General features: G+C 36.2%; 1 protein-coding gene across 2 annotated transcripts in view; it reads right to left on the bottom strand.

Annotated features, from left to right (window-relative positions):
* The window catches only part of LOC114662180 (copper-transporting ATPase 1), a 140704-nt gene that overhangs the window by 41790 nt on the left and 75991 nt on the right, over positions 1-22923 (bottom strand). For both annotated transcript variants that reach the window (XR_003717965.2, XM_028815542.2), the window contains exons 7-13: positions 21106-21267; positions 16130-16206; positions 8657-8879; positions 5112-5345; positions 4917-5008; positions 493-620; positions 92-246 (exon numbers count right to left, since the gene is read on the bottom strand). Coding sequence is in view for 1 of the 2 variants with exons in the window: in XM_028815542.2 (XP_028671375.2) it covers positions 92-246; positions 493-620; positions 4917-5008; positions 5112-5345; positions 8657-8879; positions 16130-16206; positions 21106-21267 (1071 nt within the window). In the remaining variant the exon portion in view is untranslated. The remainder of the gene's footprint in view (positions 1-91; positions 247-492; positions 621-4916; positions 5009-5111; positions 5346-8656; positions 8880-16129; positions 16207-21105; positions 21268-22923) is intronic.

The raw sequence follows: 22923 nt of genomic DNA, 5'->3' as shown, positions 1-22923 counted from the left end.
TACAGTTGCCTTCAGAGTAATTTCCAGAACATCACAAAAATAAATAGCTAAAAAAGAAAAAGTGAAAAATATGGGGATATGCTATCGAAACCTTTGACGTCTGTGCTTCTTCCACCAGCTTGACAATTTGAGATAAGGTTGTATCTGATCCTACATGGGTAGCTTCAATAATAAGAGCACCATGTTGGTTGATGGATCCTGCAATCACTAAGCTTCCAGGCTTCTTAGTAACAGGCATGGCTTCACCTTAAATGAAACATAATAGAAAAGACCAATTATTAAAAAAATGATGAAAAATAACTTAAGCTAAGAATTCTATACTTTTTGAAAACCCAGGCAAGACTGGGCAAGTTAGATAAATATTTAACAATGCACCAATCTAAATGGCCACACTTGAAATGACAAAATCTCACATTAATAAAACACATTTGGAATAAAAAGCTTACATTTTACTTTTTATATATTGCTTAAAAAAGAAATGTCAATTATTACCTGTTATTAAAGATTCATCAGCCATGGAGTGACCATCAACTACTTTACCGTCCACTGGAAATTTTCCACCTGGTACAACTCTGACATAATCACCACGATGGACCAACTCTACATCAAGATGTTCCTCACTGAATATATAAAATAGAAAATAATCAACACCCTATGAAAAGAATCCTCATTTTCACAATTTGTTACCTTATATACAGTAAGGGAATTACTTTTTCATTACTCTAAATATTCTAACTGACAAGTTCTAATAAAAAAAAAAGTTTTGTTTGTCAGAATATTAATTAAAAATAATAAAAATGGGTAAACCTTACTGATACAGTAATTCTACTAATTAATACTAATTCTACTAATTAGTAGTTACTTTACTGAATATTACATGAAAGACAAAAGTGATCAACAATACATTTTAAAAGAATTCCTTATGTTGTGGTCAATATTACTGGCACCCTTGCATTTTAGATACAACATGTATAATATATTCTGAAATAACTAGAACTGTACCATCTTTTGACCATTACAATATTTCTATTGTATATGCAATAGGAATGCTCGGATTGATTGGCCGCTGATCAAAATCGGACAATTTTCATTAAAAAATAAAAATAAAATCGGGAGAGGTCTCCCCTAGACTTTGTCAAATACTCAGATATGGGGATGGATATTAGAAGAGTAAACTGCAAGATAATGATTATATTTTTATATTATGTAAATTAAAGAACCATCAACAAGAAATCAAATCAAATTAATATCGAACAATTATTATAAAGGTTGAATAAATCAGACTCTGCAGATGCATGAATAAAAGGTAACCTACCACTTTCGGTTAACGGAAATTGCCCAAAAGTTGATAGAAATCTACGTTTTGTACCTAATACTTGTATGCAAAATTTGATTGACCTAACTTAAAGCGTACTCAGATTATCATGTTTACATACGCACGCGCACACACACACACGCACGCACGCAAAAACGGTATTTTCTGACTCAGGGAGGGCTAAAACGTCGAGAGTCATCAAAGTCTCAAAATGGAATTTTTTAGAAGTTTTCAATACTTTCCCTATAGTTCGTATACAAGAAAGTCAGGAGGTCTAAGACATCAAGATTCATCAAAATCTTGACATTGAATCTTTGGACGATTACAATACTTTCCCTATACTTTGTAAACGAGAAAGTAAAAAGACTATCAGTGATCGGTAAAAAGGCAGATCACAAAAAACAATATTTTCAGGTTTTTTCTCCTTTTCTAAGCTTTATGGTAATTTAGTTGTAGTGCTCCTTTACACAGCGTATTACAGTGGTTGATCCAGTGTGCATGAGTGGAAGCTTGTTTCATTAGTGAATGAGAGGAGATTGGTATATTAGCTTTTACGTTAAAGAAAGTGGAGTGATGAGCTGAAAAAAAGTAATCAGAGAAGTTGCAATGCGCAACTAGACAAACAACAATTCAGACCTTTTTATTTTGTTCTTTAAATTAAAACGGATACTGCTTGAGTTTGGACAGCATCCTTGTTTAAAATGCAGCAGCTTAGATTTTTAATTGGAAAAAGATAAAGACAAATTTGAAATTGCTGCTTAGTAAACAATAGTCCTTTTTTAAGATTTGTACTGTGTTTATTATTTGTTGCTGTGTTTCATACAGCATAAGAAACAAGTACTACATAATTAAAATGGTAATCCATATTTTATAATTACACCTCAAGAATTACAAATATCAAGTTGATACACTGAAGAAAAAACACACACCTGTATAAATACAGTAAATGTACATTTTAAAAGCAGAAGGCTGCAGTGCAACTAATGCTTTAAAATGATGAAAATGTATAAGTGCATGTATATTTATATTTAAGCACTGTTTCAATATCAATTAATTCTGTGTGAATATATTTTTTGTTTCTTTGTCAGAGAAATGGTGATAATAATTATTTGTTTCAGATATGTACATTACAGAAAAAACTAAACAATATGACAGCTTGTAAGAGAAGCATTTTATTTTCTTTTATGCCATATGCATTATGGATAAACATTTTTGTACATATTTACAGTTGTGCTTGAAAGTTTGTGAACCCTTTAGAATTGTCTATATTTCTGCATAAATATGACCTAAAACATCATCAAGTCCTAAAAGTAGATAAAGAGAAACCAGTTAAACAAATGAGACAAAAATATTATACTTGGTCATTCATTTATTGAGGAAAATTACTGAATATATTTGTGAGATGCAAAAGTATGTGAACCTCTAGGATTAGCAGTTAGTTTGAAGGTGAAATTAGAGCCAGGTGTTTTCAATCAATGGGATGACAACCAGGTGTGAGTGGGCACCCTTTGTTATTTAAAGAACAGGGATCTATCAAAGTCTGCTCTTCACAACATGTTTGTGGAAGTGTATCATGGCACGAACAAAGGAGATTTCTGAGGAGCTCAGAAAAAGAGTTGTTGATGCTCATCAGGCTGGAAAAGGTTACAAACCCATCTCTAAAGAGGTTGGACTCCACCAATCCACAGTCAGACAGATTGTGTACAAATGGAGGAAATTCAAGACCAGGAGTGGTCGACCAACAAAGATCACTCCAAGAGCAAGGCGTGTAATAGTCGGTGAGGTCACAAAGGACCCCAGGGTAACTTCTAAGCAACTGAAGGCCTCTATCACATTAGCTAATGTTCATGTTCATGAGTCCACCATCAGGAGAACACTGAACAACAATAGTGTGCATGGCAGGATTGCAAGGAGAAAGCCACTGCTCTCCAAAAAAAAACATTGCTGCTCGTCTGCAGTTTGCTAAAGATCACGTGGGCAAACCAGAAGGCTATTGGAAGAATGTTTTGTGGAAGGATGAGACCAAAAATTTGGTTTAAATGAAAAGCGTTATGTTTGGAGAAAGGAAAAAACTGCATTCCAGCAAAAGAACCTTATCCCATCTGTGAAACATGGTGGTGTTAGTATCATGGTTTGGGCCTGTTTTGCTGCATCTGGGCCAGGACAGCTTGCCTTCATTCATGGAACAATGAATTCTGAATTATATCTGAGAATTCTAAAGGAAAATGTCAGGACATCTGTCCATGAACTGAATCTCAAGAGAAGGTGGGTCATTCAGCAAGACAACGACCCTAACCACACAAGTCGTTCTACCAAAGAATGGTTAAAGAAGAATGAAGTTAATGTTTTGGAATGGCCAAGTCAAAGTCCTGACCTTAATCCAATCGAAATGTTGTGGAAGGACCTGAAGCGAGCAGTTAATGTGAGGAAACCCACCAACATCCCAGAGTTGAAGCTGTTCTGTACGGAGGAATGGGCTAAAATTCCTCCAAGCCGGTGTGCAGGACTGATCAACAGTTACCGGAAATGTTTAGTTGCAGTTATTGCTGCAAAGGGGGGTCACACCAGATACTGAAAGCAAAGGTTCACATACTTTTGCCACTCACAAATATGTAATATTCTATCATTTTCCTAAATAAATAAATGACCAAGTATAATATTTTTGTCTCATTTGTTTAACTGGTTTCTCTTTATCTACTTTTAGGACTTGAGTGAAAATCTGATGATGTTTTAGGTCATATTTATGCAGAAATATAGAAAATTCTAAAGGGTTCATAAACTTTCAAGCACAACTGTACATATTAGTCAAAGTATGTATTTTAAAGAAATTTTACTTATCTTAGTATTTTACGGTCACTGAACAATAAGCCTACAGAAGTTGATTTTGTTAATAGAAAATGAACAGTTAACACCTGTGGTCTATAGTTTAATTATAAAAATACATTTTAATATAGGACATAAGGCTTCTATGCATATGGTTATGCAGTAGATTAGTGTAGAAAGGCTTTCAAAGGAATAAAAAAAAATAAATTGGTATTAGAATCGGCTGATCAAGTAACAAGAAATCAATGATCGGTATTGGTCTTACAAACCTGACTGAAGCATCCCTAATGTCCAAAGTTACACAACAAAAAAGATGTCTATTTAATCTGCATGCTGTTTTGAACAAAAGAAAATGAAAATAAGACCTAGACAGTATCAAATAATACTTGGCTCCAAATTAGTTTTACCACAACATTTCAACAATACTCTCCACTGTAAAACACATTTTTTTCTATTGCTACGTTTTCTTTTTTGGTTTCATGTCTGAGAAGGTCTCCATAGCAGCAAAATTACTTGACTTTTTATAATTTTTCCCATAACCCTTGATTTTCACACTGCTCTTCCATTTTTTTAGTAACATTACCTTTGTTTTTGTAACTGCAGCAATATATATATTATATACACAGCATGCCCATGCGTTAAGACAGCCCTGTCATACTATCATACATAAAAGTCTGGAAAAAAAAAACGTAACTATCAATATTACATGTGCTAATGTAGCTAAAGATCTAATTCAATAATAATGAAATGAACACTATGTGCTCAGAAAACAACATACCTAAGAACTGCCATATTTGGTCCCAGTGTAACCACAGTTGCCTCTGTAGCTTGTAAAGACATCAGCTTTGCTAGAGCTTCAGATGTTTTGCTCTGGGGTGGAAAAATAGAAAATAAAAAATATTGAAGAACAATTTAAAAATAATCTATTTCGTTGTTGTGAAATATTACAATATTACAAACAAGACTTGCTCACCTTTGCCAGGTGTTCTAGCCATCTTCCCAAAGAGACAAATACAAACAACATAGGAGGAGTATCAAAAAATGTTATGGGATTCACTCTATTTCTCTCAATCATTGCAACCAACAAAATTACAAAGGAGTACGCAAAAGCAATTGTGGTTGCCAGGACTATTAGCACATCCATGTTTGCTGACTTATGCTTCACTGCTTTATATGCTTGAATGTAGAAATACCATCCACCAACAAACTGAAATAATGAAAAAATAGTTTATAAACAGAATACAATAAATAAATTTAATTTTAAACTAAAATTAAATATTTACATTCTATTAAATTGCTGCTACATTTCAAAGTGACTTTTAAAACCTAGATAATTATCCAGAACTTAATCATTTTACAGCATAGAAAATTTGAAGAATTATACAAAATAAGAGACTGCAGTAGAAATAATACCATAAAAAACTGGAATTTTGCAAATTCAACAAAAAAAAAGAAAAACGATTGTAAGACTACATTAGGTACTCATATGTATTCTGTACTCATAAAATTTCCATAATGCACCTTAAAGAGTCGCTGTGCAATTTATAATGTATTAATACTCAATACATTCTTTTTTATACTCTTTTAATGCTCAGTACATTCTTTAATTTTACAAATATCATTGTAATTTTACTTTGGGACTGTGATTTTTTCAATAGTCATTCATTGAAATACAGGAAGTCCGCAGGGGTGTGTCTTATTACCATTACTGTTTACTCTGTACACAAGTGACCTGAGACAGAATAATGAGCACTGCTCCATTATCAAGTATGCGGATGACACCATGATCATAGGATGCATATCTGGAGAGGATGAAAGCCACTATCTAAATCAAGTGGACTATATGGTAAACTGGTGCAATAAAAACTCACTCTAAAAAAGACCAAAGAAATTATATTTGATTTTAAGAGTCAGAAATCTGTATGTTCACCTATTGTAGTTCTGGGAGAGGAGGTAGAAATAGTGACTGAATATAAATACTTAGGAACTTACCTAGGTAATAATCTTAACTGGAATACAAATACAAAAAAAAAAAATTTCTAAATGCAACCAGCGCTTATTTCTCCTCCATAAACTCAAACTATTTAAAGTAGACAAGGACCTCATGTTGCCCTTCTATCGCAGTATGATCCAGTCTGTGATCACTTTCAGTTTCATTACCTGGTTTAATAGTCTGACAAACCAAAACTCAAAAAAGCTCCAGCAGATTACAAAGTACGCAGCTAAAGTTATTGGGGCTGATGTAGATGATCTGACTAGTGTGTGTCAGAGGGCAATGTTAAAGAAACTGGAAATCATCTCAACTGATGACAGTCATCCATTACATGTAGAGCTAAAGTTCAGTAAATCAGGAAGGATAGTCGCTTTGAAAACACACACAAATCGCTCCAGAAACTCCTTTCTTCCTAGTGCCATACGACTTTTCAATAAGAAATATCGGAGATAATGATTAAGGTTGCTGATATATATCCTGTAACCTTTTTTTTTTTTTTTTTTTGGTGTAAATATGTATTATCTAACTAACTACCTTACCTTAACCTTTCTTGTTTCTATTTGTCTGTTTTATTTCATTCTGTCTGTTATTAGATGCAACTGAGAAGGCAAATTTCATGTTTTCTTGTGTAAACATGACTAAATAAAGAAACCTTAAACCTTAAGTAGTACGTACATATTTACATTCCATGCCAAGGAACACAAAAATAAAGAGGCAAAAACAACCCACAATAGCCTTAAACACAAAGGAAAACTCAAATGACACAAATAATTTCCAGAGTTATTTTTCCTAACAGGGACCTGGTTTATTGAATTACTGTAACTTTAATAAAGCTTACATGACTGCAGTTACAAAAGTCTTTCATCTGTAAAACTCTCCTCATTTGTACTTGTGGTAACCAAAGTATTCCTAGCCATCCATCAGTGCTGCATTTTGTGCTTCTATTTGTATTGGCAGTTTTTCACTATACTGATCACATTTTGAATTTCATACTGCACTGTAATCCTGTTTTTTCTGTAAGTGAATTGTGTAATATGTGCTGTTAATTTTGTTATAAAAAAATACACATTGACTGCTTCCCTAATGTAAACGTGCATGTAACTATTTTAAATAATGTAACAAAATATTACTAGAAGTAGTACTATACCATTGTTGAAACGCTGCCATAACATTGATTTGATTTTTCTCTCATTCCTAATTTTCAAACTGATATTTTTAACTGGATATATTAGTAAACAACCATATTTTTTGTGCAATGAAGATAGATTCTTTAAACTGACTGTTATTTGCTGTGTTTGGAGAACATTAATGATAGGAGACAAGCATAAAAAATTCAGCATTACTAATTGTTAAAATAAAATCTAAATTAATTGCGACCAAGTATATTTGGTCTTAGAAAACCAGTCAGAAAGCCCAACAAGTCAAGTCAAGTCAAGTTGGGGAGCATGCACTAGTACAGTGCGTTGCCGCACCCACTACACAATGAAACAACTCAGCATCCCAGTTTGTAATCCCCCAGTCAGACACGCGGTCCAGTCCCACCCTCCAGAAATTACCCTCTATCTGCCGCAGCCAGGTGTTATGAGGATGACCACTTGGTCTGGTCCAGCCATTCGAGACCCCAACAATGAGGATCTTACGAGCCAAATCACCCTCAGGGAAACGCGCCACATGGCTGTAGTGCCGTAACTGACGCTCCCTCACAATGCAGGTAATGTGCCTCATTCGGGACTCCATGTGCAACTACTCATTCGACACAAAGTCGATGGTACACCCAAGGATTTTCCGGAGAGACACAGTACTAAAGGAGTCCAGTCTTCGTCTCAGGTCACATGTCTCACAACCATATACCAAGACAGGAAGCACCAGGACTCTAAAGACTTGGACCTTCGTTCTTTTGCATAGATATCGGGAGCGCCACACACCCCTTTCCAGCGACCTCATTACCCCCCATGCTCTCCCAATCTGTCTACTGACTTCATAGGAAGAGTCAACAGAGACATGAATGTCACTGCCAAGGTAAGTAAACCTCTCGACAAGGTTGACACTCTCTCCACAAACAGACACACTGCTGATGGCTGTGCCCAAGAGGTCTTTTAAGGCCTGGATCTTGGTTTTTATCCAGGACACTCGCAAGCCCAGACACTCAGACTCCTCACTCAGTGTCTCGAGCGCCCCGATCAGAGTCTCTATTGACTCCGTGAAGATCATGGCATCATCGGCAAAGTCAAGATCTTTCTTCACCAACAGATGCCCCACAGTCACTGGACCCCACGACCTTGCCCAACACCCAGTCCATACAAGCACTGAACAGAGTAGGAGCAAGAACACACCCCTGACGAACCCCAGAATCAATTGGGAAAAACCCAGTTGAAATCCCAACAAGGCAGAAGAAAATATAGATAAAGCAATACCTTCCAAAATGTATGCAGGATGTTAAGACTACATACAATCAATAATGCAGAGTTAGTATATTAACCACCAATATTCAAAAATGTCTAAAATAAGTAATGTTTATTATATACCTGAACAGGGACACAGAATAAAAAAGATATGAGATTCATAATGGACAGCCCAGGAAGGAGTTGTTTTTCCAGAAACATTGATGAATGAAACTCATTTAATTCAGCTCCTGTAACATTATGGTGATGATGAGTTGAGAAGTGATGGTCCATTATCATCATATAGATCATTAGTCCCATAACCGGAATGCAAAACATCAGGCTCACAAAAAATGACCTTCTCCATCTAAGAGAAAATATAAAAGTTAATACTAGCATAGGAAAATTGTCCTGCTTTTACGTTAATGAGTATTACTAACTTAACATTCTCTGTCTTCCTCAAACCAATCCACAGTCACCAAAGGACAGGCCGTGTCATGGCAGCAATGGAAGAAAGGCAGGAAGCAGCACCTGGACAGAGCTCCAGCTCATTAGAGGCTCACTCACACACGTGACCATGTTCATAACATCTCAACTCCGAGGTCAATACAACCCTTTACACTGCTTGTATCAACTTATAACTTTTATATCTGTCATATTCATTTAGAATCGGATGAACATCTCACTCTGGCTATTCACCTCTAAATACTTGCTTCAGAATAACTCTTTTTGGGGGTTTCAAAATTTGCATTTGTTTAGTTACACACGTCTAATATAATTATGAAACCACAAAATTGTGCTGAAAAATACATTTCAAAACTTTATGATTTGCAAAATTTATTTTTTCTTATAAGCAGTATAAAACAATTCAGGCCACAAGGCTTCCTTATCTTATCTTTAATCAAGAAAACCTTAATCAACAAGATAAAATAAAATATGCAAGTACAAAGCTAAAATCAACTGTGGGCAGCTTTTTAAACTACAGTTACATTTTATCTCTCATGCTGAAAATAAAGTCAAATCATTTTTATTGTATAAAAATAGGATGCCATTCTAATGTCACATAACAATACAGGTTTGATTTCCCCTTGGTTTTTGTAACTTTACCTTAAACATATTCTCCTTCTGAATACTTTAAAATCCCAAAGAAATAGCAAAAATAAGCATTTTTTTTACATGTATGCACAAGACATACACTAAGCATTTTTAATCTGTTGTTATAGTACAGAGAATTTTTCCCAATGCTGGTATAATCAAAATATTACAATACATTTAGGAGGGCACACTTAGAATAATAATAATAATAATAATAATAATAATAAAATAAAAAAATAACTTTTATTAAAATCCCTAGTGATGAACTGGCATACCACCTGGGGTTGATTCCTGCCTTGCCTAGTTTTTCTATAGTGATATTTTATGTGACATTTCCAGCCTTCTACAGCCCTATAAAATTAGCAGAATAAAAAATAAATACATAAACAAACAATGGATATATGTATGCATGGATTAAAGTTTTTATATCTAAAATGAAAACCAGAAACATAAAATTTTAGTTATGCCTTCAAGCTTCTACTGTATATGCACACAGGCAGAAAATGGATTCAGTGAATCACTTAATTTTTTATAGATCTGTACATACTGTATTGTGAACATTAATATGAAAATAATGTCTGTACATAGCTGTTTCCATTGCACAGACTGGAAATAAAAGCCAACATAAATCTGTACAAAACAGCATACCCTGTGTCAGAAAGAAGTGAAAGACATACAGTGCATCCGGAAAGTATTCACAGCGCATCACTTTTTCCACATTTTGTTATGTTACAGCCTTATTCCAAAATGGATTAAATTCATTTTTTTCCTCAGAATTCTACACACAACACCCCATAATGACAACATGAAAAAAGTTTACTTGAGGTTTTTGCAAATTTATTAAAAATAAAAAAACTGAGAAATCACATGTACATAAGTATTCACAGCCTTTGCTCAATACTTTGTCGATGCACCTTTGGCAGCAATTACAGCCTCAAGTCTTTTTGAATATGATGCCACAAGCTTGGCACACCTATCCTTGGCCAGTTTCGCCCATTCCTCTTTGCAGCACCTCTCAAGCTCCATCAGGTTGGATGGGAAGCGTCAGTGCCCAACAATTTTAAGATCTCTCCAGAGATGTTCAATCGGATTCAAGTCTGGGCTCTGGCTGGGCCACTCAAGGACATTCACAGAGTTGTCCTGAAGCCACTCCTTTCGACTCTTGGCTGTGTGCTTAGAGTCGTTGTCCTGCTGAAAGATGAACTGTCTCCCCAGTCTGAGGTCAAGAGCGCTCTGGAGCAGGTTTTCATCCGGGATGTCTCTGTACATTGCTGCAGTCATCTTTCCCTTTATCCTGACTAGTCTCCCAGTTCCTGCCGCTGAAAAACATCCCCACAGCATGATGCTGCCACCACCATGCTTCACTGTAGGGATGGTATTGACCTGGTGATGAGCGGTGCCTTGTTTCCTCCAAATGTGACACCTGGCATTCACAACAAAGAGTTCAATCATTGTCTCATCAGACCAGAGAATTGTCTTTCTCATGGTCTGAGAGTCCTTCAGGTGCCTTTTGGCAAACTCCAGGCGGGTTGCCATGTGCCTTTTACTAAGGAGTGGCTTCCGTCTGGCCACTCTACCATACAGGCCTGATTGGTGGATTGCTGCAGAGATGGTTGTCCTTCTGGAAGGTTCTCCTCTCTCCACAGAGGACCTCTGGAGCTATGACAGAGTGACCATCGGGTTCTTGATCACCTCCCTGACTAAGGCCCTTCTCCCCCGATCGCTCAGTTTAGATGACCGGCCAGCTCTAGGAAGAGTCCTGGTGGTTTCGAACTTCCTCCACTTATGGATGATGGAGGCCACTGTGCTCATTGGGACCTTCAAAGCAGCAGAAATTTTTCTGTAACCTTCCCCAGCATTATGCCTCGAGACAATCCTGTCTCGGAGGTCTACAGACAATTCCTTTGACTTCATGCTTGGTTTGTGCTCTGACATGAACTATCAACTGTGGGACCTTATATAGACAGGTGTGTGCCTTTCCAAATCATGTCCAATCAACTGAATTTACCACAGGTGGACTCCAATTAAGCTGCAGAAACATCTCAAGGATGATCAGGGGAAACAGGATGCACCTGAGCTCAATTTGAGCTTCACGGCAAAGGCTGTGAATACTTATGTACATGTGCTTTCTCCATTTTTTTATTTTTAATAAATTTGCAAAAATCTCAAGTAAACTTTTTTCATGTTGTCATTATGGGGCGTTGTGTGTAGAATTCTGAGGAAAAAAATGAATTTAATCCATTTTGGAATAAGCTGTAACATAACAAAATGTGGAAAAAGTGATGCGCTGTGAATATTTTCTGGATGCACTGTACCTACATGCTTTGCTAAGGCTAAACAATGCAAGGTCATATTTACCTTTTTATTTAATCCTTCTGTTAGGAAATATAGTTTGCAACAGATAGATTAGATAGACAAGTGTTTATTTACATGTAGAATTTGTAACTTTTCATGTTACAGTTTAGAATATAGTGTCTTCAGTTTATTTACATCCCTATTTATAAATATTACAGTACAATTAAAACATACATGTGTGTAAATGAGAGGGAGGTCAGTGGAATGGTGAGGATGCAAGGAGTAGAGTTGGCGAAGGTGAATGAGTTTAAATACTTGGGATCAACAGTACAGAGTAATGGGGGTTGTGGAAGAGAGGTGAAAAAGAGTGCGGGCAGGGTGGAATGGGTGGAGAAGAGTGTCAGGAGTAATTTGTGACGGATGGGTATCAGCAAGAGTGAAAGGGAAGGTCTACAGGACGGTAGTGAGACCAGCTATGTTATATGGGTTGGAGACGGTGGCAATGACCAGAAAGCTGGAGACAGAGCTGGAGGTAGCGGAGTTAAAGATGCTAAGATTTGCACTGGGTGTGACAAGGATGGATAGGATTAGAAATGAGTACATTAGAGGGTCAGCTCAAGTTGGATGGTTGGGAGAAAAAGTCAGAGAGGCGAGATTGCATTGGTTTGGACATGTGCAGAGGAGAGATGCTAAGTATATTGGGAGAAGGATGCTAATGATAGAGCTGCCAGGGAAGAGGAAAAGAGGAAGGCCTAAGCGAAGGTTTATGGATGTGGTGAGAGAGGACATGCAGGTGATGGGTGTAACAGAACAAGATGCAGAGGACAGAAAGATATGGAAGAAGATGATCTGCTGCGGCAACCCCTAACGGGAGCAGCTGAAAGAAGAAGACAGTACAATTAAAACAAACAACTTACATCTATCCATTTTCCAACATGCTCAACTTTATATTATAAAATTACATTCTGCACTGTAAGTAGGGGATGGGGTTATTTAAATAAGATGTTTATTATCAAAGTCACATATCACCATTAACTTACATAGTGATGTTAATGTGTTCAGACCATTAGCTGCTCTTCCTCAGTTTGCATGCTTTCTTTACAGAAAACCGTGATGTCTTGTTTATAGTCTACAGCATCAAATGCAATGGGGCACTCCCCAACATACTCCAGTAGTTAAAGGTTCAAAAAGGTTCCTGTGATTCTGGCAATCTTGTTGTGCCCCTCACTAATCTACATTCCATGGGTGACAGGGCCTTCAGCTGTATAGCGCCCAGACTCTGGAATAACCTACCAAAATTAATCAGGTCAGCTGACTCCATGAATTCTTTTAAAAAACAACTCAAAACTCATCTGTTCAGGAAGGCTTTTAGCTCTATTTGACTTTATTACCCTTCTCTCAGTTTACTTCTCTGTCAAGATGCTAATGTAACCTGTGTGTGTGTGCTAGACCATCAATTATGTTGTCTGTTTTTTTTTTTTTTCAGAATTCACTGTTTTAATCTTCTTTATTTATTTATCTGGTTTGTACAATACTATATACTGTATATGCTGCCGTTCTTTATTATATTCTGTAAGTGCCTTGAGCATGGGAAAGGTGTTATATAAATAAAATGTATTATTATTATTATTAAAAAGAACAAATTTTTAGAAGAGGTTCACGTCATCATGCAAATGCAATTTGTGAACACAAAAGGGATACATCGACAGATACGCAATTAGAATATATTGTAAATTAACACTTTACTCAAAAACATTTCGTAAGCATCTAGAGGGACAGCAATTAATAAGTTTAAATAAATGCTTGGTCACACAAGCATAATGAGTAGTAAACATATATATACAACAAAGACATTCAATGGATGGCTGATAATAAAGCATTTGGTACAATCCGCTTATAAGCGGTTTAATTTTACTGCGTGTAACACCAACAAGCACATCTAGTTATTTCAAGACACCAAGTTATGTGATTACATGCATCTGGTGCTTGAGTAGTAGGGAAAACATGTCATTTTGAACTGTGATTTAATAATAGTTATGAAAACATTACCTCTCCTTCTTGTATTTGTCATAATAATTACATATTAACCCCTTCACCGCCCTCTGCCGGATATATCCGGCACCGCTGTTTTAATGCTAACGCCATACTGCCGGAATTATCCGGCACATTTGCCTGTGGTTATATGAATGCCTGGCAAGTACTATAACTGACGGTTTGGCGTGGGTATTATTACTACGTTGTATTTCGACAAGTCTGTGGTTGTTTTGGCCGGTCATGTGACGTGATTCGCATGTAACAGCTGTGAATATGGCGAAACGTAAACTGACTTCAAGTGAGGCTTTGCAGGCGATTTTGGACAGTTCTGATCATGATTGTAGCAGTTCTGAAGAAGATTTTAGTGACAGTGATGAGCAGCAACGTGCGCTGCATGATATTGTGAATGAAGACGCATCGGATGACGGCGCTGAGTGGGTGTATCCCCAGCATCTCAGCTGGGCTGCTGCCCGTGGTGAACTACCTTTTCTGCATTCGTTTGAGGGAACGTGTGGCTTTATTGTTGATGTAAACAATTACACTGCTGAGCAGTTTTATGAGCTGTTTGTGTCACCTGATTTGATTAGACATTTTGTTCATCAGACAAATCTGTATGCAGCACAGTTTATTGAGAAAAATCCCAATTTACCTCCACATTCCCGTGTTCGTGCTTGGTTTGACACTGATGAAAACGAAATGAAAAAATTCATTGGGATTTTGATGTTGATGGGAATAATCAGAAAACCAGATATTGAGATGTACTGGTCTACAGATCCTATGTATGCAACACCTATTTTTGCAGCTGTCATGACACGTAACCGATTCTCTTTGCTGCTGAAATTCTTTCATTTGAATGACAACAGAAACGAGCCAGATAAGAAAGATCCAAACCGCGACCACTTGTTCAAGCTACGTCCTTTGATTGATCATTTATTTGAAGCATTTCAGTTGCCCTACATGCCAGGACCGTCAGTTGCAGTTGATGAAAGTTTATTGTCGTGGAAGGGCCGCTTACAGTTTCGACAGTATCTACCATTGAAAAGGGCACGGTTTGGTATCAAGATGTTTTGCTTAGCTGAGAATTCAGGTTACATTTATAGATTTCGTGTATACACTGGCAACTTGCACAACATTTAGTGGTCAATACTGCTTGAATAAATGTAAAAAATGTAAAAAAAATGTAAAAAAGTAAAAAAACAAAAATTGTTCAGATTTCGCCTGGCTTGGGGAATATTTAGGGAGTTGGCGGTTAAAGGGTTAAACAGTTGGCACCTCTGATATAGGTACATGCTGTATATTTTCCTAACTGAGGAAGACTATGATTATTCATTTTGCAAAGATATCCAGCTATATAATGGATGTTTCTAGTGTCAGAATATAAAAGATAAACATGTTTGAAATTTTTTCTTTCGGATCAAACTGAATCACTAATTTTATGAATAATTATTTTTGCTCCCAGAAATAGATCAGGAAAGTGATTCAACGTATTTTAATTGCACATCATTTTATTAATTGATTAACTGATCTCTGTGCAGATTTAAACTACAGTGCTACAATTCCAAGTTGACAACAGCTAACGTGTGTTGTGCCTCACAGAGTATTATTTGAAATTTTTAACACCAGTTATTACATTTACCTAGTTTATGTACCATCAGTAAAAATTTAAAATAATCAGCATTCTTCCAAATGTTTCCAAAACGCTGCTGTGAAAGAATGCTAATGTATGTCTTATCTCTCTGTCATATGCAGACTTTCTTGCACTCTGTAGATCAGCTTGATTCTCTGATCAGAGTATAAATTAATGAATATTCAGACTAGGCAGATTTTAAGTATTAATTGGCAATAATATTCACATTATTAAAACAGGGCTACATTCATTTAATATTTGATCCTATTTATTAAAGGTAGGTGATATGGTGGATGCATGGTTACTGTTGCTGCCTCATAAAATCGGTGATCACATTTGTTACAAGTGACATGGCACCTAAATGAAGTTAATACTGTATGTATACATGTGTGTCCACCATGTGACAGGCTTGCATATCTTGCCAAGGTTTGATACCATATGCTTTAAGGATTTCTATAATGGATAAAGCATGTTAAAAACATTGATTATATGACATAAAAACAGTGACAATAAAAAACACTGTAAATTCTAAAAAAAGTTGCACAAACAGATATAAGTAAACTTACTGTCTTATTTCTTTCCTGTGGTCCAAGTGACTTGCAGAGCGATCCTTTTTTGCTAAGGAAGCTTCAAAGCCCATGTTCTATTAAATAAAAATAATACATTTTAGGAAACTAAACATTCTAAACAAATCTTCATGATATCTATATTCCCCACATCTATATGGTCACACTGGTTTTTAACCAAATGAATGACTCAAAAGAGTCATCACAGAAAGAACGCAATTTGAGGCATGAAAAGAAAGCAGACAGGCAATTAAAGAATAAAAGCTCGCAAATTTATGCTGTAAGTGTCATAAGCTGTGAGGTGACTTAAAGGATATCAGATAATAGGGACATCCATAAACATTTATAAATTATGAATAACATTCTGTTTAAAGATTTAAAAATCTTCAAACACTTCTGACAGTTTATATGCCTGTCCAATTGAACATAATGTGTATCTATTTTATATTTTTTGCTATTTTTACAAGTTGCAAAAAACAGAATATTGTCAGTTAATAAGGTTGAGACATACCATAATCATTGTGAACACCCTATCAATGTACTTAGTAGTTAAAACTAAAACAAAATTAAACAAAAAATAAAGAATCTTATAAATTCATGTCATTTTGGCAGAGGAGGCTGTAAGAACATTTCAAATACAGTTGATATTGTGATATGAAAAATGGAAAATATGTAGAAATCTGTTATTTTTACCCTTTAATCAATATTTATAATTTGTGTCATAAACTTTTGAACTATTATAGTTAAACATAGAATACAGTAATACTCTTAAAATCCTCATACTGTTATCTAAGCCACTTATATTTTTAAAAGCACTAAAGCCAGAATTCTTAAAAGAAAAAAAGGAATTAACAGCTGTAATGTATGCAAGATTGCAGTATATTTACAGTGGGTACGGAAAGTATTCAGACCCCCTTCAATTTTTCACTCTTTGTCATATTGCAGCCATTTGCTAAAATCATTTAAATTAATTTTTTCCCTCATTAATGTACACACAGCACCCCATATTGACAGACAAAAAAAAAGAATTTTTGAAATTGTTGCAGATTTATTAAAAAAGAAAAACTGAAATATCACATGGTCCTAAGTATTCAGACCCTTTGCTCAGTATTTAGTAGAAGCACCCTTTTGAGCTAATACAGCCATGAGTCTTCTTGGGAAAGATGCAACAAGTTTTTCACACATGGATTTGGGGATCCTCTGCCATTCCTCCTTGCAGATCCTCTCCAGTTCTGTCAGGTTGGATGGTAAACGTTGGTGGACAGCCATTTTTAGGTCTCTCCAGAGATGCTCAATTGGGTTTAAGTCAGGGCTCTGGCTGGGCCATTCAAGAACAGTCACAGAGTTGTTGTGAAGCCACTCCTTCGTTATTTTAGCTGTGTGCTTAGGGTCATTGTCTTGTTGGAAGGTAAACCTTCGGCCCAGTCTGAGGTCCTTAGCACTCTGGAGAAGGTTTTTGTCCAGGATATCCCTGTACTTGGCCGCATTCATCTTTCCCTCGATTGCAACCAGTCGTCTTGTCCCTGCAGCTGAAAAACACCACCACAGTATGATGCTGCCACCACCATGCTTCACTGTGGGGACTGTATTGGACAAGTGATGAGCAGTGCCTGGTTGTCTCCACACATACCGCTTAGAATTAAGGCCAAAAAGTTCTATCTTGGCCTCATCAGACCAGAGAATCTTATTTCTCACCATCTCAGAGTCCTTCAGGTGTCTTTTAGCAAACGCCATGCAGGCTGTCATGTGTCTTGCACTGAGGTATGTGTGGAGACAACCAGGCACTGCTCATCACTTGTCCAATACAGTCCCCACAGTGAAGCATGGTGGTGGCAGCATCATGCTGTGGGGGTATTTTTCAGCTGCAGGGACAGGAAGACTGGTTGCAATCAAGGGAAAGATGAATGCGGCCAAGTACTGGGATATCCTGGACAAAAACCTTCTCCAGAGTGCTAAGGACCTCAGACTGGGCCGAAGGTTTACCTTCCAACAAGACAATGACCCTAAGCACACAGCTAAAATAACGAAGGAGTGGCTTCACAACAACTCTGTGACTGTTCTTGAATGGCCCAGCCAGAGCCCTGACTTAAACCCAATTGAGCATCTCTGGAGAGACCTAAAAATGGCTGTCCACCAACGTTTACCATCCAACCTGACAGAACTGGAGAGGATCTGCAAGGAGGAATGGCAGAGGATCCCCAAATCCATGTGTGAAAAACTTGTTGCATCTTTCCCAAGAAGACTCATGGCTGTATTAGCTCAAAAGGATGCTTCTACTAAATACTGAGCAAAGTTGTCTGAATACTTAGGACCATGTGATATTTCAGTTTTTCTTTTTTAATAAATCTGCAACAATTTCAAAAATTCTTTTTTTTGTCTGTCCATATGGGGTGCTGTGTGTACATTAATGAGGGGAAAAAATTAATTTAAATGATTTTAGCAAATGGCTGCAATATGATAAAGAATGAAAAATTGAAGGGGGTCTGAATACTTTCCGTACCCACTGTATCATCCATCAGAAAAATACTGCTCACAAAAAAAACCTTTTTTTAATTAAAAGACACGTATTTCTATTTTTTCTTAAATATATAAAATTGATTTGAGGTACTGACAGCTCAGACAATCGGATCATTTTAGGAGGACAAAATGAATACCCAGAATCTATAGATTTGTTAGATTTGCTGTTCTGTAGTGACAGTTTATTATTATTATGAGTTTAAAATAAATTATGCAAGTTTTATCACTTTATATAAGTACCTGGGCTTATGTACCTTGTACTTAGAGTGAGGTTTCCTTAAAGTTACTAACATTAGTTTTTCCAAAGTTAGCCATACGTGGCTCCCAATAGCTTTTTCAGATACAGTATTTATGAAAATAAGAAAACCTAAAAAAATGAACCTGGAAACAGTCCCATAACTGTAAGAGACTTACTACTTGTGCCTAAAATTGACATTCCAATGGTCCTAAGGACTACAGACAAGTATCCTTCTCAACCCACATGCCATGAACTTGTTTGTGGGGCTGTTAAACACTTATAAGGAGTAGAAAACAATCTTCATTTTCCATAGAAACTACTTCCTCCTGCATAAATAACATTATGGTTAGGATCATGTTTTCCGATTTCTCCAGTGCCTTTTATTTCAAGTTCAGAGTGATGTGTGTATATGGTCTAACAGTGTCCTTGGTAATCGACTTCTTAAGACCAGATGACAATTTGTGAGGCTCCAGAAATGATTTTGGAGGTCATGGTAAGCAACATAGAAGGATCAGAGGGAACCACCAATTTAAAACAGGCTTCCAATTTAGGTCATCTACAAAAGTTCTCAGATTTCTTCTTCTTGGTGGGTTGCATTAACTATGGGGATGAGTAGGAGAAAGGTGGTGGAGAATTCTTTCATGTGGTGAAAGAAGAATCACCTAGAACTACACATTGCTGGTTTACCAACTTCATTACAGGACATACTTCAGATTCACTGAAAGCAATGGCAGAAAAGATCATGATGATTGCAAGCATGCAGGATATTTGACCACTGCTGCACATCCTCTCAAAGTGCATGTTCTACTGGAGTCACCTTTAGCCACCTGCTACATCCTCAGTCTGCTGTGACGCAATACGTTTTTTTTTTGTATGTAGTCATTATGATGCGTTTTTATCACCATTACTATCTTTACCCTAGCCAGCTATATGTCATACGGATAAAATGTATTAATATTATCATTATTATTATTGAGTGCTTCTGGGTCTATGAAATTGTCTCTATTTTTACTGTTTTTATTTTCTATTTTATTTTCTTATTTTGCTACAGAAAGTGAATTTCCTTTCAGTTATTAAAGCACCTTGCTTGCTTCGCTCATCCACCCCCAGGTTTGGTTTACCGGATATACAATTTAAAGAGATTGTTATTTTCATGGGATTTGTTACATATGCATTATTTTCACTTTTACTTTAAAACTTTTGTAAAAACAATATTTGGAATTAACTTTTCTTCAAGATTGCATTGAATTTTGATTCCATGTTTGGACTTGCATCATGACAACGCAATGTATAACTGCCTGTGAGTGAATATCTATTCTTTCTCTCTAATTAATAAAACAACTGTTTCTAATGTTTGTCCATGCTTTCTTCTTGGCTTTGTAGTTGACTTGTCATCTAGAACGTATATAATTATTGTCCTGATAAAATTTATAAGAACTGACAGAGCAGGAAGTGTGTCTGACAAAAGCATTCACACGACTGAGGTTAGATGACCGTGGTCTTGTTTGAATATAGTTGTAAGTAGGGCGTAACTTGAAAAAATCTCATGTTAAAAGTCTCGGTCTCACATGATTTCCTACCATGCCAACGTTTTTGGAATCTTTTAATTCTCGCTGGCTACACGAATTAGACGATCTATAAGTTTCTTACTTAAAGTTTCAATCTAAACAATATATTAGCATTCACACGACTGAGGTTAGATGACCGTGGTCTTGTTTGAATATAGTTGTAAGTAGGGCGTAACTTGAAAAAATCTCATGTTAAAAGTCTCTGTCTCACAGGATTTCCTACCACGCCAACGTTTTTGGAATCTTTTAATTCTCGCTGGCTACACGAATTAGACGATCTACAAGTTTCTTACTTAAAGTTTCAATCTAAACAATATATTCAATCTCTTTTTGCTGTTCTGTTATTTCACCGAGTAATAATTTCTGTTTGCTTGCACTAATGCAATCTTTACTATCCTTTTTTTGAGACTTTCGAATTTTCGTACTTCCATTGTCTCTAACCTGCTCTGCATGTGTACTGTGCCAACATTTTTGAATTCATTACGACGTTCTACTTTGCCATCTACTCTTTGTTCTTTATTTCCGGCTCCGGGCGTGGTCAAATCTCTTTCTCGTGGGATGTAAAAAGTGTCTCTCCGAGAAAATCGCGTCTTGTTTCAATCCAAAATTGTTTTTTATAATAGAGAGACATAACTAATAAGACAGACACTTACCTCAATTAACCTCATTATATCACGAGGACCATTAACCTCAGGATCATACTTGATATGTGCTTTGTTGGTTGCTAGTGCAACAGAAACATACAATACACCTTTGGCTTTTGTTAAATTAGACTCAATTTTGTGAACACATGAGGCACAGGTCATTCCTCTGATCTGTTTATTAGAAAAAGAAACATATTTCCCATTAAATAATAGTAAAAAAATTGAAGAGTATATGTCAATTTAATGGTGAATGCAAAATAGGTAATCTTGTAAAAGTTAACTGTAAGAATCATAAAATATGAATAACAAGTACACAAGTTAAAAATGATTAATGTAAAAATTAAAAACCTAAATAGATTAAAGGTGGGGGGCGGGGGGGGGTAAACATATATGTGTCAATATTTAAACTTTGAAGAAATTCAAAATTACTTAATACATTGTGAATTATTTGTTGGCTGCTAATTAATAAATCAGAAGACAGACACAATAAATGACTGCCAAAAAGTTGTATCAACAACAGCACTGCTGTCTTTTTGCTTGGTACAAGTCTGAATTTGGACTTGATGCCTTTTCTGTAGATTTTCCATGGTCCAAGTCTGAATGTGGTCTGATATGCCCTTTGTGTGGCTTCTGCATATATATATATTTTTTTACTTTAAACGGTAACACTATAGATAGATAGATAGATAGATAGATAGATAGATAGATAGATAGATAGATAGATAGATAGATAGATAGATAGATAGATAGATAGATAGATAGATAGATACTTTATTAATCCCAATGGGAAATTCAAATATATAAGTCTCTGCATAGAAAATTTGTTTTCCTTGGACACATTTTTTCATTCTGATTGAAAACACAGAGGGATACTGAAACTAGATATACAGTTCCCTCCACATTTATTGCCAACCCTGGTCAAGATGAATAAAAAGAGCTGTAAAAAAATCTTTTGTTGAATCACCTTAATTTTACACTGAACAAATGAGTATAAGATTGTCTCTCATGTTTTTAAGTGTGAGATTAAGGTAACTCACCAAAAGATATATATATATATATATATACAGTGGTGTGAAAAACTATTTGCCCCCTTCCTGATTTCTTATTCTTTTGCATGTTTGTCACACAAAATGTTTCTGATCATCAAACACATTTAACCATTAGTCAAATATAACACAAGTAAACACAAAATGCAGTTTGTAAATGGTGGTTTTTATTATTTAGGGAGAAAAAAAAATCCAAACCTACATGGCCCTGTGTGAAAAAGTAATTGCCCCCTGAACCTAATAACTGGTTGGGCCACCCTTAGCAGCAATAACTGCAATCAAGCGTTTGCGATAACTTGCAATGAGTCTATTACAGCGCTCTGGAGAAATTTTGGCCCACTCATCTTTGCAAAATTGTTGTAATTCAGCTTTAGTTGAGGGTTTTCTAGCATGAACCGCCTTTTTAAGGTCATGCCATAGCATCTCAATTGGATTCAGGTCAGGACTTTGACTAGGCCACTCCAAAGTCTTCATTTTGTTTTTCTTCAGCCATTCAGAGGTGGATTTGCTGGTGTGTTTTCGGTCATTGTCCTGTTGCAGCACCCAAGATCGCTTCAGCTTGAGTTGACGAACAGATGGCCGGACATTCTCCTTCAGGATTTTTTGGTAGACAGTAGAATTCATGGTTCCATCTATCACAGCAAGCCTTCCAGGTCCTGAAGCAGCAAAACAACCCCAGACCATCACACTACCACCACCATATTTTACTGTTGGTATGATGTTCTTTTTCTGAAATGCTGTGTTCCTTTTACGCCAGATGTAACGGGACATTTGCCTTCCA

The sequence above is a fragment of the Erpetoichthys calabaricus genome, chromosome 12 (assembly GCF_900747795.2).
Source record: "Erpetoichthys calabaricus chromosome 12, fErpCal1.3, whole genome shotgun sequence".
Taxonomy (NCBI): Eukaryota; Metazoa; Chordata; class Cladistia; order Polypteriformes; family Polypteridae; genus Erpetoichthys; species Erpetoichthys calabaricus.
This window is presented reverse-complemented; position numbering and strand designations above follow the sequence as displayed.